At 32.9% G+C, this 12,002-nt stretch overlaps 1 protein-coding gene across 11 annotated transcripts in view; it reads left to right on the top strand.

Moving 5' to 3' along the window:
* Positions 1–7,945, top strand: part of LOC120344140 (complement receptor type 1-like) — a 41,696-nt gene extending 33,751 nt beyond the window's left edge. For 4 of the 11 annotated variants that reach the window (XM_078112547.1, XM_078112551.1, XM_078112543.1 and 1 more), the window contains 15 exons: positions 299–412; positions 831–944; positions 1,492–1,605; positions 1,908–2,021; positions 2,389–2,502; positions 3,251–3,364; positions 3,989–4,153; positions 4,369–4,494; positions 4,881–4,991; positions 5,382–5,495; positions 6,000–6,113; positions 6,457–6,570; positions 6,777–6,887; positions 7,184–7,294; positions 7,792–7,945. In XM_078112547.1, coding sequence (XP_077968673.1) covers positions 299–412; positions 831–944; positions 1,492–1,605; positions 1,908–2,021; positions 2,389–2,502; positions 3,251–3,364; positions 3,989–4,153; positions 4,369–4,494; positions 4,881–4,991; positions 5,382–5,495; positions 6,000–6,113; positions 6,457–6,570; positions 6,777–6,887; positions 7,184–7,294; positions 7,792–7,799 — 1,658 coding nt within the window. In that variant the 3' untranslated portion in view covers positions 7,800–7,945. The remainder of the gene's footprint in view (positions 1–298; positions 413–830; positions 945–1,491; positions 1,606–1,907; positions 2,022–2,388; positions 2,503–3,250; positions 3,365–3,988; positions 4,154–4,368; positions 4,495–4,880; positions 4,992–5,381; positions 5,496–5,999; positions 6,114–6,456; positions 6,571–6,776; positions 6,888–7,183; positions 7,295–7,791) is intronic. The other 7 variants (XM_078112552.1, XM_078112550.1, XM_078112548.1 and 4 more) reach the window with 6 other exon arrangements.
* The last annotated feature ends 4,057 nt before the right edge of the window (positions 7,946–12,002 follow it).

The following is a 12,002-nucleotide window of genomic DNA, read 5'->3' as shown; positions in this document are numbered from 1 at the left end:
AGTAACATACAACCAACCGCAAGGGTAATTATGAATCGTTACAGAAATGCGCATGAAGGGTCCACTCAGTGGCTCTCATAGCTTATGACATTGTAAAACATATCTCTTATTTCATTTTGTTTATTAAAGCTATATATTTATCACATCACAAGGACTGAAATCCACCTCCCTTTGGAGGTTTTACCACTGTTATACAAATGTCCAGGGTACATTGACTTTGCCCTTCCCAAAAATCCAATAATAAATTTTGTTACTCATGAATATTGACATACTCTTATATAAAAATGTGTGTTTTTAGATATAGACGACTGTAACCCAAGTCCTTGTGTAAATGCTAAATCTTGTATTGATGGAATATTTGATTTCACTTGTGAATGTCAAGATGGATACACAGGGAAACATTGTCAAACAGGTGTTGTTTTGTACTTAACAAAATTTCATTCATCATATAGGTTCAGTATTTTGCTTTACCTTATATTTTTACCGAATATTTTGTTACAATATTTCTGCATACAGTAATACTTACAGTATATAACATAATGCCAATTACAAAATTACAAGGGATTTTATCTCAATGTAATCCTTTCTCTTTGTCCGAAGGGAGAAATGTTTATGAATGACCAAGTGCAGTTGTCAAAGTCTAATTCTCAGACCTCCATTTTATGGCAACATGTTGAATAAACAAATAGGTAGATCAGAATTCAGAAAAATAACCAGTCAATATCTTAGCAATTTATATTGAAAAGAAACTTTAAATTCATTGTCAAGAATCTCAATCAAAATTAACTTTGCTGTTTGTAATTCAAATGAATTGCTATTTTTTGTTGTAGATATTGATGATTGCATTCCGAATCCTTGTCAGAATGGCGGAAGTTGTATTGATAAAGTCAATAACTTTTCTTGTGAATGTAGTCAAGGTTACGAAGGAAAATCTTGCGAAACAAGTAAAATGTCAAAGACGTATATTTATATATTCAAAAGTTTTTTATTTTTATATAGTCCTTTGAAATAACTAAAAAAACTCCTATTTTCTTTATGGAAATTACTCCCTGTATAATGCTTTGATTTGGAAAATTCTTTCTTTTTCTGGCATATCACTAATGTTTCATCCATATGATACCAATTATGTGAAATTGAACAATATAATTTGGCAACTAAAGCTCATGTATGGTCATGTGTGGTATTGGACCCTTTCAAAAATCGAATAATAAATTGTGTTACTCATGAATATTGACATACGGTACTCTGTAGGAAAATATGTCTTTTTAGATATAGACGACTATAATCCAAGTTCTTGTGTAAATGCTAAATCTTGTGTTGCAGAGTATATTTGATTTCACTTGTGAATGTCAAGATGGATACGCAGGGAAACATTGTCAAACAAGTGTTGATTTGTACTTAACCCAATTTCATAAGATTATTACTAAAAAATACAGCTAATCAGCTGACTTTGGTGTTTGTAATTAAAATGAGTTGCTATTTCTGTTGTAGATATTGATGATTGCAGTTCGAATCCTTGTCAGAATGGTGGAAGTTGTACTGATAAAGTCGCTAACTTTTCTTGTGAATGTAGTCAAGGTTACGAAGGAAAATTTTGCGATACAAGTAAAATTTTAATGATGTATATTTATATATTCATGTGTTCCATTTATTTTTATATGCACTTTTAAAAAAAGGAAAGAAGCTCCTATTATCTTTGCAGAAATTGTTCTCTGTATATTGTTCTTATCCGAAAAAATTCTTTCTTTTAGATGGCTGTTTTTTTTCTGGCATATCATTAATGTTGTATCCATGGGATACCAGTATTGCCAAAGCTTATGTGTGGTATTGGCCCTTTCAAAAATAAACTAATAAAGTTTGTTACTCATGAATATTGACATACTCTATATGAAAATGTGTCTTTTTAGATATAGACGACTGTAACCCAAGTCCTTGTGTAAATGCTAAAGCTTGTGTTGACGGAATATTTGACTTTACTTGCGAATGTCAAGATGGATATACAGGGAAACATTGTCAAACAGGTGTTGTTTTGTACTTAACAGAATTTTATTCATCGTATAGGTTCAGTATTTTTGCTTTAAAATATCATGATTGAAACATTGAAAATAAGTTAATCAGATGACTGTTTGAGATTGTCTGATGGGAGAAATGTTTATGAATGAATTAATGCAGTTGTCAAAGTCTCAGGCGGCCATTTTATGCCAACATGTTGAACAACATTTTATGACAACATGTTGAATAAACAAATAGATCAGAATTCAAAAAATAAAAAGTCAATATCTTAGCAAATTATATTGAAAACAACTTTCAAAATCATTGTCGTAAATTTTAATCAAAACTAACTATGCTGATTTTAATAAAAATGAGTCACTATTTTTGTTGTTGTAGATATTGACGATTGCAGTTCGAATCCTTGTCAGAATGGTGGAAGTTGTACTGATAAAGTCAATAACTTTTCTTGTGAATGCAGGCAAGGTTACGAAGGAAAATCTTGCAAAACAAGTAAAGTTTGAAAGATGTATATTTATATATTCGCGTGTTTCATTTATATTTATATACCTATTTTATTTGCAGAAATTGCTCCTTGTATAATTCTCTTTTCTGAAAAAATTGATAGCCGATCTTTTTCCGACATATTATTAATGTTTAATCCATATGATACCGGTTGTGCCAAAATGAACTATAAAATTCGGCACCTAAAGCTTATGTATGGCCAATAGATGAATCTAAAGTAAATTCAGACGATGCTTTAGCAAACTTGTATACATAAAAGAATTGTGCAATACTGAGTTGGAGCAGTTATTTATGGCTCATAGTTTTATTCTCTGTGCTAATAATAGAGTGAAAGTCAAAATTCTGAGTATTTGTCAGCCTAGAATTAGTTATCTGTAATTTATTTTTCACCATACACTGGATAAAACACACTGGATACGCAAAAAATTACAATAGATATGAAAAATGAATTTCAGGGCGAGGGGAACTGCGAAAAATCAATATGGGTTATCGAGCAGCGGTACCTTTAAAATAGTATAAACTAGTGGCCGAATTACAAAGAACTCTATGAGTTCTATGAAGTCCTATTTAACTCCATAGTCAAAACAAAGTGCAAAATTCCCATTTGAAGTATTTCTCAATCTTTTTTCTTTTTAATTAGAATAGGTAGGATCCACTGAGCGTCCAAAGAATGATGAGCAATTATTGATATCATAGGTGTTGTTGATATAATTGAAACAAACTTATTTCATTGCAGATATTGATGACTGCGTAGATCACGATTGCCAGCATGGTGGGAAATGTCAAGATGAGCTGAACGGTTATGTTTGTGTATGTACTACTGGATACATTGGCCTGAAATGCGAAACAAGTAAAGTTTCTGTGTTTTAATCATAAAGTCACATTTCAGTCATGTATGATCGCAATTTTAAATAGAAGCAAATTAGAACTCTAGACTCAAAGTTTGCTCAATTCACATGCATGCACACTCTCCCCCAGATGAACTAGATCTTAGCTAATATAGCGATGGTTCCACACGAGTTTTGTGGAAGGTAATCTCATGTGCTCATGAGATTTCTGCCGTTCATCGTTTGTAGCCACTGGGCATTGGTAGACCAAGGGTTTGACAAACTGGAAGTAATCACTGGAAGTTAACGGGTTGATGAACTAAACTAAATGCATACATTGATAGAAGTTGAACCTTCCTGTAAAATGTAAACCTTGATGTACTTTTACTATGATATTATTTTGTTCCTAATATCCTAATAATTAACGTAATCAGCATTTCAGTAATCGTTTAAATAATTTATACATGATAAAACTTGTTTGGTGTTTATTTATCCAGGATGGGGAGTATTCATTCGCAACAGGCAGCATTCAAAAATCAATTTTAGCATTCCACATAATATGCGAATAACAATCGATAATTTTGGAGTGAATATATATTCCCTCTAGAGCGAATCAATATGGACTCAAAAGTGAATTATTTTTTTAGACCAAATAACCTGTTTAATCGAAGCTAGAGGTATCACAGAAGAGACTTTTACCGTTTTATGTCCACCTGGTTGTGATCAATATACATCAAGATTGTGGGGAACTGAAATTTATAGCGACGATTCGTACATTTGTGCCGCGGGGATTCACGATGGAAGAATTTCTGGTATAGATTTTTGTTAAGACACCTGTTAAAGAGATGAAAAGTTATTGAAAGGCTGTTCAAAATCCGAACCCTTGATGCTATACATATAATTAGGCACTCCCGTAGTATTTGCACCAAGATGGCGGACCATTGTTTGTGTTATGTTTTTACGTTTCATTTCATGAATAAGTAACATTAGTTTTTCACCAATTTTCTTTGTTTCCATGTTTCTAAAGCTGACCAAGGTGGAGAACTTTATGTAGTTAAGAAAAGCGGTCAAGAATCTTATGACGGCTCAACAAGGAATCACATCACTTCAAATAATCGTGGATACGTAGGAACTAAGGCTTTCTCGTTTACTGGTAAGAATTGTCGGCGAGATTTTACCAAAATAAATTATGCATAAAACCATAAGATATAATTTGTTAGAAAACCACGTTTTCAAAATTTGTATCATTTCCATCTTATATAAGACTTTTTGTCATAATCAGCTCGATTTTAATCACCAAACTTCAAATCAGCTGTGAGAAATATTTGTTCATGACAAAATTAAGTCAAAAATTTCATTTTTTCTGAGTAAAAATTGTGTACTAACAATTGATCACTACAGGCTGTCAATAGCTTCGCAAATAAATACACTTTATTAGTTTGTTACATGGCTGTGAGGACATTTACTCCTTTCTTGATTACCGGTAGTTCACAGTTGACTCAGAATAGAACTTTCGAATTTCTTTTTCATTGTTATCAGGATTTAATATTTGTGAAGACAAATGTCGATATGATATACGATGTGAGAGACGTGTCGATGATTTCTACTGCGAGTGTTACCCTGGTTACTCTGGCAAAATATGTGATATAAGTATGTTGGTATTTCAAAAATTGCTACGTAATCTATTCAGTCCAAGAACATTAGTCTAAAAATTTTCCGACTCAGCTAAGAAAACGTTTTTTTTTTATCAAGAAAAATGTGAGATACAGACTAAACGTTAAGGTCATCCTGATGAACCATCCAATAGCACTAAAACAGTTTGTGACCTTCATTTGTTAAAACTGTATGTGCATTTTAATAATAAACACTGACACTAAAAAAACTCATAAATTACAAATTATTGATGAGTCTACTATCACAGCATTTGTTTATACAAACAAGGTGTTCTATCTGCTATGAAAATAGCTCTATAACAATGTAGATATAGTAACATTTAATGTGTGGCAAAGATGCAAGTCATAGTCAGAACCACTTACTTAGATATTGATGATTGCAATCCGAATCCGTGTCAGAACGATGGAAAATGTACTGATGACGTAAACGATTTTTCGTGTCAATGTGAGGAAGGTTACCAAGGAAAAAGATGTGAAACAAGTATAAAAGCATTGATATATTTATGAGTGATATTGGGTGTCCGGGGATGTATTTGTGTGAATGGCGTAAATTAAATTTTACTGGGTTAGATTTGTTTTTGACATAACATCATATCACCTAAATTGTCGCATTGTGTTAAATAGTATTTAACTTTTTAGAAAATAATGGTGATTTTACTTGTGAGCACATAGGAAGTTTTGAAGTTGAGAAATATAAATTGTTTGTAATTATCTTTTGTTTTTTGTATAAGGATCAATGTATATTCAGTACATATCCGTACCTTCCCCTAAAACATCTTTGGTCTCTTCTGCCTTTCGAAAAGGTTGTTTGATCATTAGTTGATCTCTATATTGATATGTTTTGTGATAAGTTTCTGTCAAGATTTTATTTTATGCCAGCACAATTATTTGTTTCATGCATACCAAACTATGTGTGTTCCTATGCAATCTATTTTTTGGTGATCTAAAAACGATTGGAAAATAAGCATTGATTTGTTTTTACTAGAAACTGATCTCTGCAACCCCAACCCTTGCCGACATGTTGAGCGTTGCGAAAACAGAGAGAACGATTTTTATTGTGTGTGCATCCCCGGATATACAGGAAAAAGATGTGAAATCGGTGAGCATGATTGTGTGCAATTTTATAAAAGAGAAACCATTTTCATAAATTTTCAACCTTACACCAACATTTTCAATGTTTCCAATTTTCTTTGCGAACTGTTTATTTCTTGTTTCTGCTTTCTGGTGCTTCTAGTATACAAACCGTAAAGCAATAAAACAAGTTTGCCCTCTTTGCATGCTTGTACTTATTTATACAAGAAATAATCGGCAGAAAAGTATTACTATTAGGTATTTATCATTACAAAAATGTGTCATTTTTGAGAAATTGTGAAAGTCGTTTGTTGCAATACGAATGGAGCTTTTTTAATATATATTTATGATATCCTAAAATTTTGTTTTAGATATAAATGATTGTCTTCCGGATCCTTGTCAAAATGGTGGACATTGCATTGATGAAGTGAATGATTTTTCATGCCAATGTGATGGTGGTTTCGAAGGAAAGCGTTGTGAAGCGGGTAAGTAATTAGTAATTTGATTTTCATACAGCCCAATTAATGAAAAAAGCTTTTACTTGCATAGCTAGATTCCAAAAATAGCATGTTTTTATAATTAAGACACTAGAATACGTTTTGTGTGAGGAAATTATTCAAACACTGTGGAATACGTTTTGTGTGAGGAAATTATTCAATCTAACGTGACCAATTAATTTACTACATTCCAGAAATATCCTGTAAAACAAAAACATGCTTGAATGACGGTTTTTGTAAAGTTTCATCCGGAATTGAAGTTTGTTTCTGCCCATCGAACTATGCTGGAAACAATTGTGAAGCTGGTAATGGAAATATTCAGTAACGAACTATGCTTATTTTCTTCAATTCTAGTCAAGTCGAGCCAAGTTTATTTTTTTCAACCAGCAGAATCAAACTTAAACTATCAAACTTACACAAAATATAATACAACAATTTTACTGGGAAATGGAAGACGCACGGTACCAAAGCTGGTTTAACCAACATACATAATTTTTAAACATAAATATTCATATCTCATTGCCCGACATCAGTATTTGTATTAACGTATTTCTTGCGCAAGTGATTAGTTGGAATTTTATCATCGTTTTTTTTAAAATAGATGTGAATGAGTGTCTTTCTAACCCGTGCGTAAACAATGGAATTTGCGGCAATCTGCCTGGAAGTTTTCTCTGTGAATGTCTACCAGGGTTTACAGGAAAATTGTGTGAAGGTGAGAAAATGCTCAGAAAAACTATGCAAATTAGTTCAATTCAATCGACAATTCGCACTTACAATCGTGAACATTAAAGCGGATTTTTGCCATCAATTTTTCATGACATGAATATTTCAAAATATGATTTCAGTTTTTACTGAATACAAAATTCATTCATTGCCACGCTGCAGAAGTCTATGGGCGTTGTATATAGTTATTGTTAAAACAGTAATATACACCAGAGTAAATGTGGAATATTCTTTATTTTGTTGCTTGTATAACTGTGAAATAGTGGTTAATATTATTAAGGGTTTTGTATTAGAAATATTTTTTCTGTTATGTCATATCAAAAAAAATATTTTCAAGAACAGTACCAGTACCTGTGATATCCACAAACAAATGTGACAGCTGAATGGAGTTACATGCTTTCTGATATTTGAACATTTATTCCATCTGATTTTTACTAATATCATGGCACATAAACAATATAAAATAAATATCTTGTAATTATTCAGAACAATGATTGCGGACAAATGGAGCGCACATGACGCTACAGGAGTTGCAGTTGAAAAAATATTTGACAGCTTCTTTCGACATTTATGAGCATTTGCCTGTTATTTTTTGGCTGCCTTTGTAATTATTCATTTAATAAAAAAAATCATCAACTGGTTTACTATATGTGCATATAAACGTGTTCGGCATTCTAAGAATTGAACAAAGCTGTTGATGTATATATATATATATATATATGTGATATAAATTGTCATTCAAGTAATGACGAATTTCATAAAAAGCCTTCACCCGATGTTTATGATAATGGAAACCGGATCCCAGCACGGTAAATTAATATTCCAAAAGTACTGAACACTTTTACATTGATTCATTTGTTTGTGTTGATTAATTACTGCTTCTGATGAAACACTGCTGGTTTATATCTGCATGAATGACAGTCATGTTAAAATCAGCATTGATAATGCTGCAAAAGGCAATGTCCGTTTTATCGCCTTTTAATTGTGTCAGATACCAAGACAAGATCACCAAAGATATCGTGCTTTTTTCGGTTATGTATTTTGTAATTTTTATAATTGGACCGTTTGTCATTGAGTTTATTTTTCTTATTGCCCAAATATCGTCGAATAAACGTAATAGTTGTTTTTTAGATATGGGATACGGAGCTACATTATAAATATGATCGCATTAAAAAAAAAATGTTTAAAGAAGAATATTTTAGACTGCCTTGAGCAATCCTAAAAATCCTCAAAGCAACGCATTGGTTATCTAACAAGCTGAAACTTTACTCGAGAAATGTAGTCGAGATTAATCTAATCTCTGCACTCTGCATTGCTTTACTAAACAGTTGAAATGTGCCTCGAAATAAAATACTTGGTTCTTATGAGCAAAATTTGTTGTTGAATAGAACAAAAGTCATACCTCTATCAACGATTTCGCTTATTCCTAGAACATGAAAATCAAATGAAATGCATAGCCGATTTACGATAAAATTTAACCGTGTCCGTGGACTAATCCTCGAGCCCGGCTGCAATGCTCATTGTCCCAATATCATTTTATCTGTTTGATTTAATCCGCCACGCTGCTGCGGCTGTCCACTAAATTTCAAACTTTATCCGTTTTCTGATACCTTATCCATTTAGCTTCTTTCTTTCCCGCTAATTTTGTGCGAATATTTCCAACTTGCATACTCCTGCACTCCACTACGCGCCTATGTTTCTGCATCTGCTTTCCCATCCGCACCTGTTTTTCCTGCATCCCCATTCGCCACTATGTATCAATAATGTTTTTGCTGCTTTGTCCGCTTTTCGTTAAGTACCGTGGTCGCTCTATCACACGTCCACTACATTCTGTATTCTCTTAGCGGTTGTATATATAGTCATTCTGGAAATTTTTGTTGCATAACAATATCTCATGCTTCAATCGTATCACTACTGACGACGAGAAGTAATCCGTATAAGATTGCATATTATGATAAATGATTCTTCCTGACACCAAAGCGTATATATAATATGCCTGACACTGCTCTACAAAAGTGAACGTGCTTTGTGGTGACGGGGCTCAGTTTGTTATTATCAAATACAGGAGGAAACAGATAAAAATAAATCATAACTCTCCCTTCATTCAGTCCAATCATTTGATTCACCAAATAACTCGGAAAACGACGCAGACCTACAAGTATAAAAAGAATTATTCATCTTCATACTATTTTTATAATAGACTTATTATTTCACATTCTGACGATTTGCATAACGCACTCGATGAAAAATACCGTTTGTCACAGATTCGAGAAAATTAACACACGTTCATGGAATTACGGCCTTGTAGCTGACATCATACGGTAGACAACATATCAAAGCTTTCTAAAAATTCCTGCATGTTTTAAAGTTTGTTTGCTAATGCAAATGTGCGGGTTGCAAATGCTACGTAGTTGCAAATGTGCTGCTTGCTTTTAATCTACAGAATTTCCCCATTCAATGCAGGAGCTTCAGCAAGATTTTGTAATCAGTGAAAGAAACCTTAAGAAGTGAATCTCTTAATTGCCATTGGTTCGGAAGTTTTATCCAAATTTGAAATTATTTATCAATTTAAATGCTTTATTTGAAACCGACTCGTGCAAACTGAAATTAAAAAAGGGAATGAATTTTAACGCTTGGACTTAATTTTTATAATACATAATGAATCATAAAACAACATCAGCTTATTCTAGTGCAGAGCAGTGAATCAAGTGTACATCTACGGATATAAAATCACATCGTGTTTGCATTTCACTTGGTACATCGAGCTACCGACGTCTTTTTGGCATTGTATCATTTTCAGATCTTCGAAATTTTTGCTTTATTAGTTTTTCGCCTTCACACCCGCATAACCGACACCAGTACACCTACACAGTAAAAGTCATCTGCTTCCCCTGCCGCCGACATCATTGTGACACAGCCATTGTTATTTCCACATAGAGTAATAGTATTAGACATTATTAGACCACAGCAAGAATTTTCCATAACTTGTACAGATTTAGTTTTATAATTTCCTTTTATCATATAAAGTTCTGATTGCACGACTATTTTCAATCGTTCAATACGCCTGGGTCCAACGGTAGCTTGCAGAATGGCGTTGCCACAGTTTCGCAAAGGTTCAAAACCACTGATCTAGAGCGCATTAACTGCTGACAAATGACGTTCAAAAAAGTCGACTTGATGCTTTTTCAGGTAAATCATAGCAATCAGATATTATACAGAGTTGCGGGATTTTTTAAATCCATTTGCATTTTTAGTTTTGCAACAAAGCAAAAACAGATTATACAATGTCATGTTCTACGTATGTGAGCAACCATATTTGTAATTTTAATGAACATAGAATGATTCGTATCAGTGTCATGACAATAAAATGTTCGAATATATCAATCGCACGGCCGAAGATTTTGCCAGCTTAAATAGAATTTGTAATGAGCATTTCTCACGATGCTGTGGAAAGTTTCGATTTTTGTTCAAACTTTATCTCACTATAAGTAATCGAAGGAACCTTTGAAGGCAATTCAGATATCCGGTGAAGTTCTTGAAACTGGGTTCTTTCACGAAAACGTTGTTTGTGTATTTTGCACTTCATTCAGCTTTTGCACAAATGTTTTTAGCTTTTTATGTAGACATAGCAAGTTCGGTATGGTATAGGAATGGAGAGGTTTCAAAATGGCAAATTAAAATCTGTTACACTCAGGAACTACGTAAAAACCTTTACCTTTTTTTTTAATTTTGAATATTAGAAATGATTTTGTCTTTTAGGAAGTTTTTCTGATCATTTTAAATGACGAATAGGAAACTGAAAAACTCGGATGAAAGGCGTTTGGCTTGATTTACTATTTATTTCATTATCGCTGACGCTGATATATATGGATTATAATGGTAGCTCGAAGAAAAGTGTGAAGGAAATTATACCAGTAAATAAATGTTATGAATTCAGTGAAATGTGATGGCTATTTCTATTGTTCTATATAATGTGGACATCACATATTAAATCAAAACTAGATTCATTTAGTTTCTGTGATCTGTAATTAAGAAAAGTATAAGTTTATTTGAGTATTCTCGGGGAGTTTTCTTGTTTCCGCCAAGCTACTTTTGACTTTACGTGCATGAAATTCATTTAGATTATTATCCGCCAAGCACTTCACTAAAATCGCACTTTCACTCGAAGCAAGGCAAGCGGCCACTAAGTATTGCAGCATATCAAAAAGTTTTTGCTATCACTCATATCCGTGTATGAATTCTCGGCACAGAAGAAGCATGTGAATGAAACCCTATTGCCTTTCTTGTTTTCAAGTATTATTTACTTTCAACTTTGAGTTTTCCGCCTTACAATGCTCAATAATTTTGCTAATGAAGGGAAATTTCGTCACTGTTTGGGTGAATCGATCAATTTATAGGGGCGGAGTGCAAAAGAAACCGATAGGGTTGGTATTGTGCTATAGCAACCAACATATAGGCAAATACAGCCAACGCATATATACAGGCAACCAATTATACATATGTAACCCACTCATTATACACATAGAGCCATTTAAGTGATGTCCTTAGACAGCCAATCCAACAGCATTGATATATATTGGTATTCTTTTATGACTAAACTATTGTTAGGACATTGGGTGTAAATTTGCCACAAACAGATCAAATTATAGCTTTGTGTTTCATTTGGTCTAATATAGTAATTAATTGACCCTTAAATC

This window comes from Styela clava, chromosome 5 (genome assembly GCF_964204865.1).
Source record: "Styela clava chromosome 5, kaStyClav1.hap1.2, whole genome shotgun sequence".
Taxonomy (NCBI): Eukaryota; Metazoa; Chordata; class Ascidiacea; order Stolidobranchia; family Styelidae; genus Styela; species Styela clava.
Note: the sequence above shows the minus strand (reverse complement) of the source record. Positions and strands in the feature narration are given on the sequence as shown.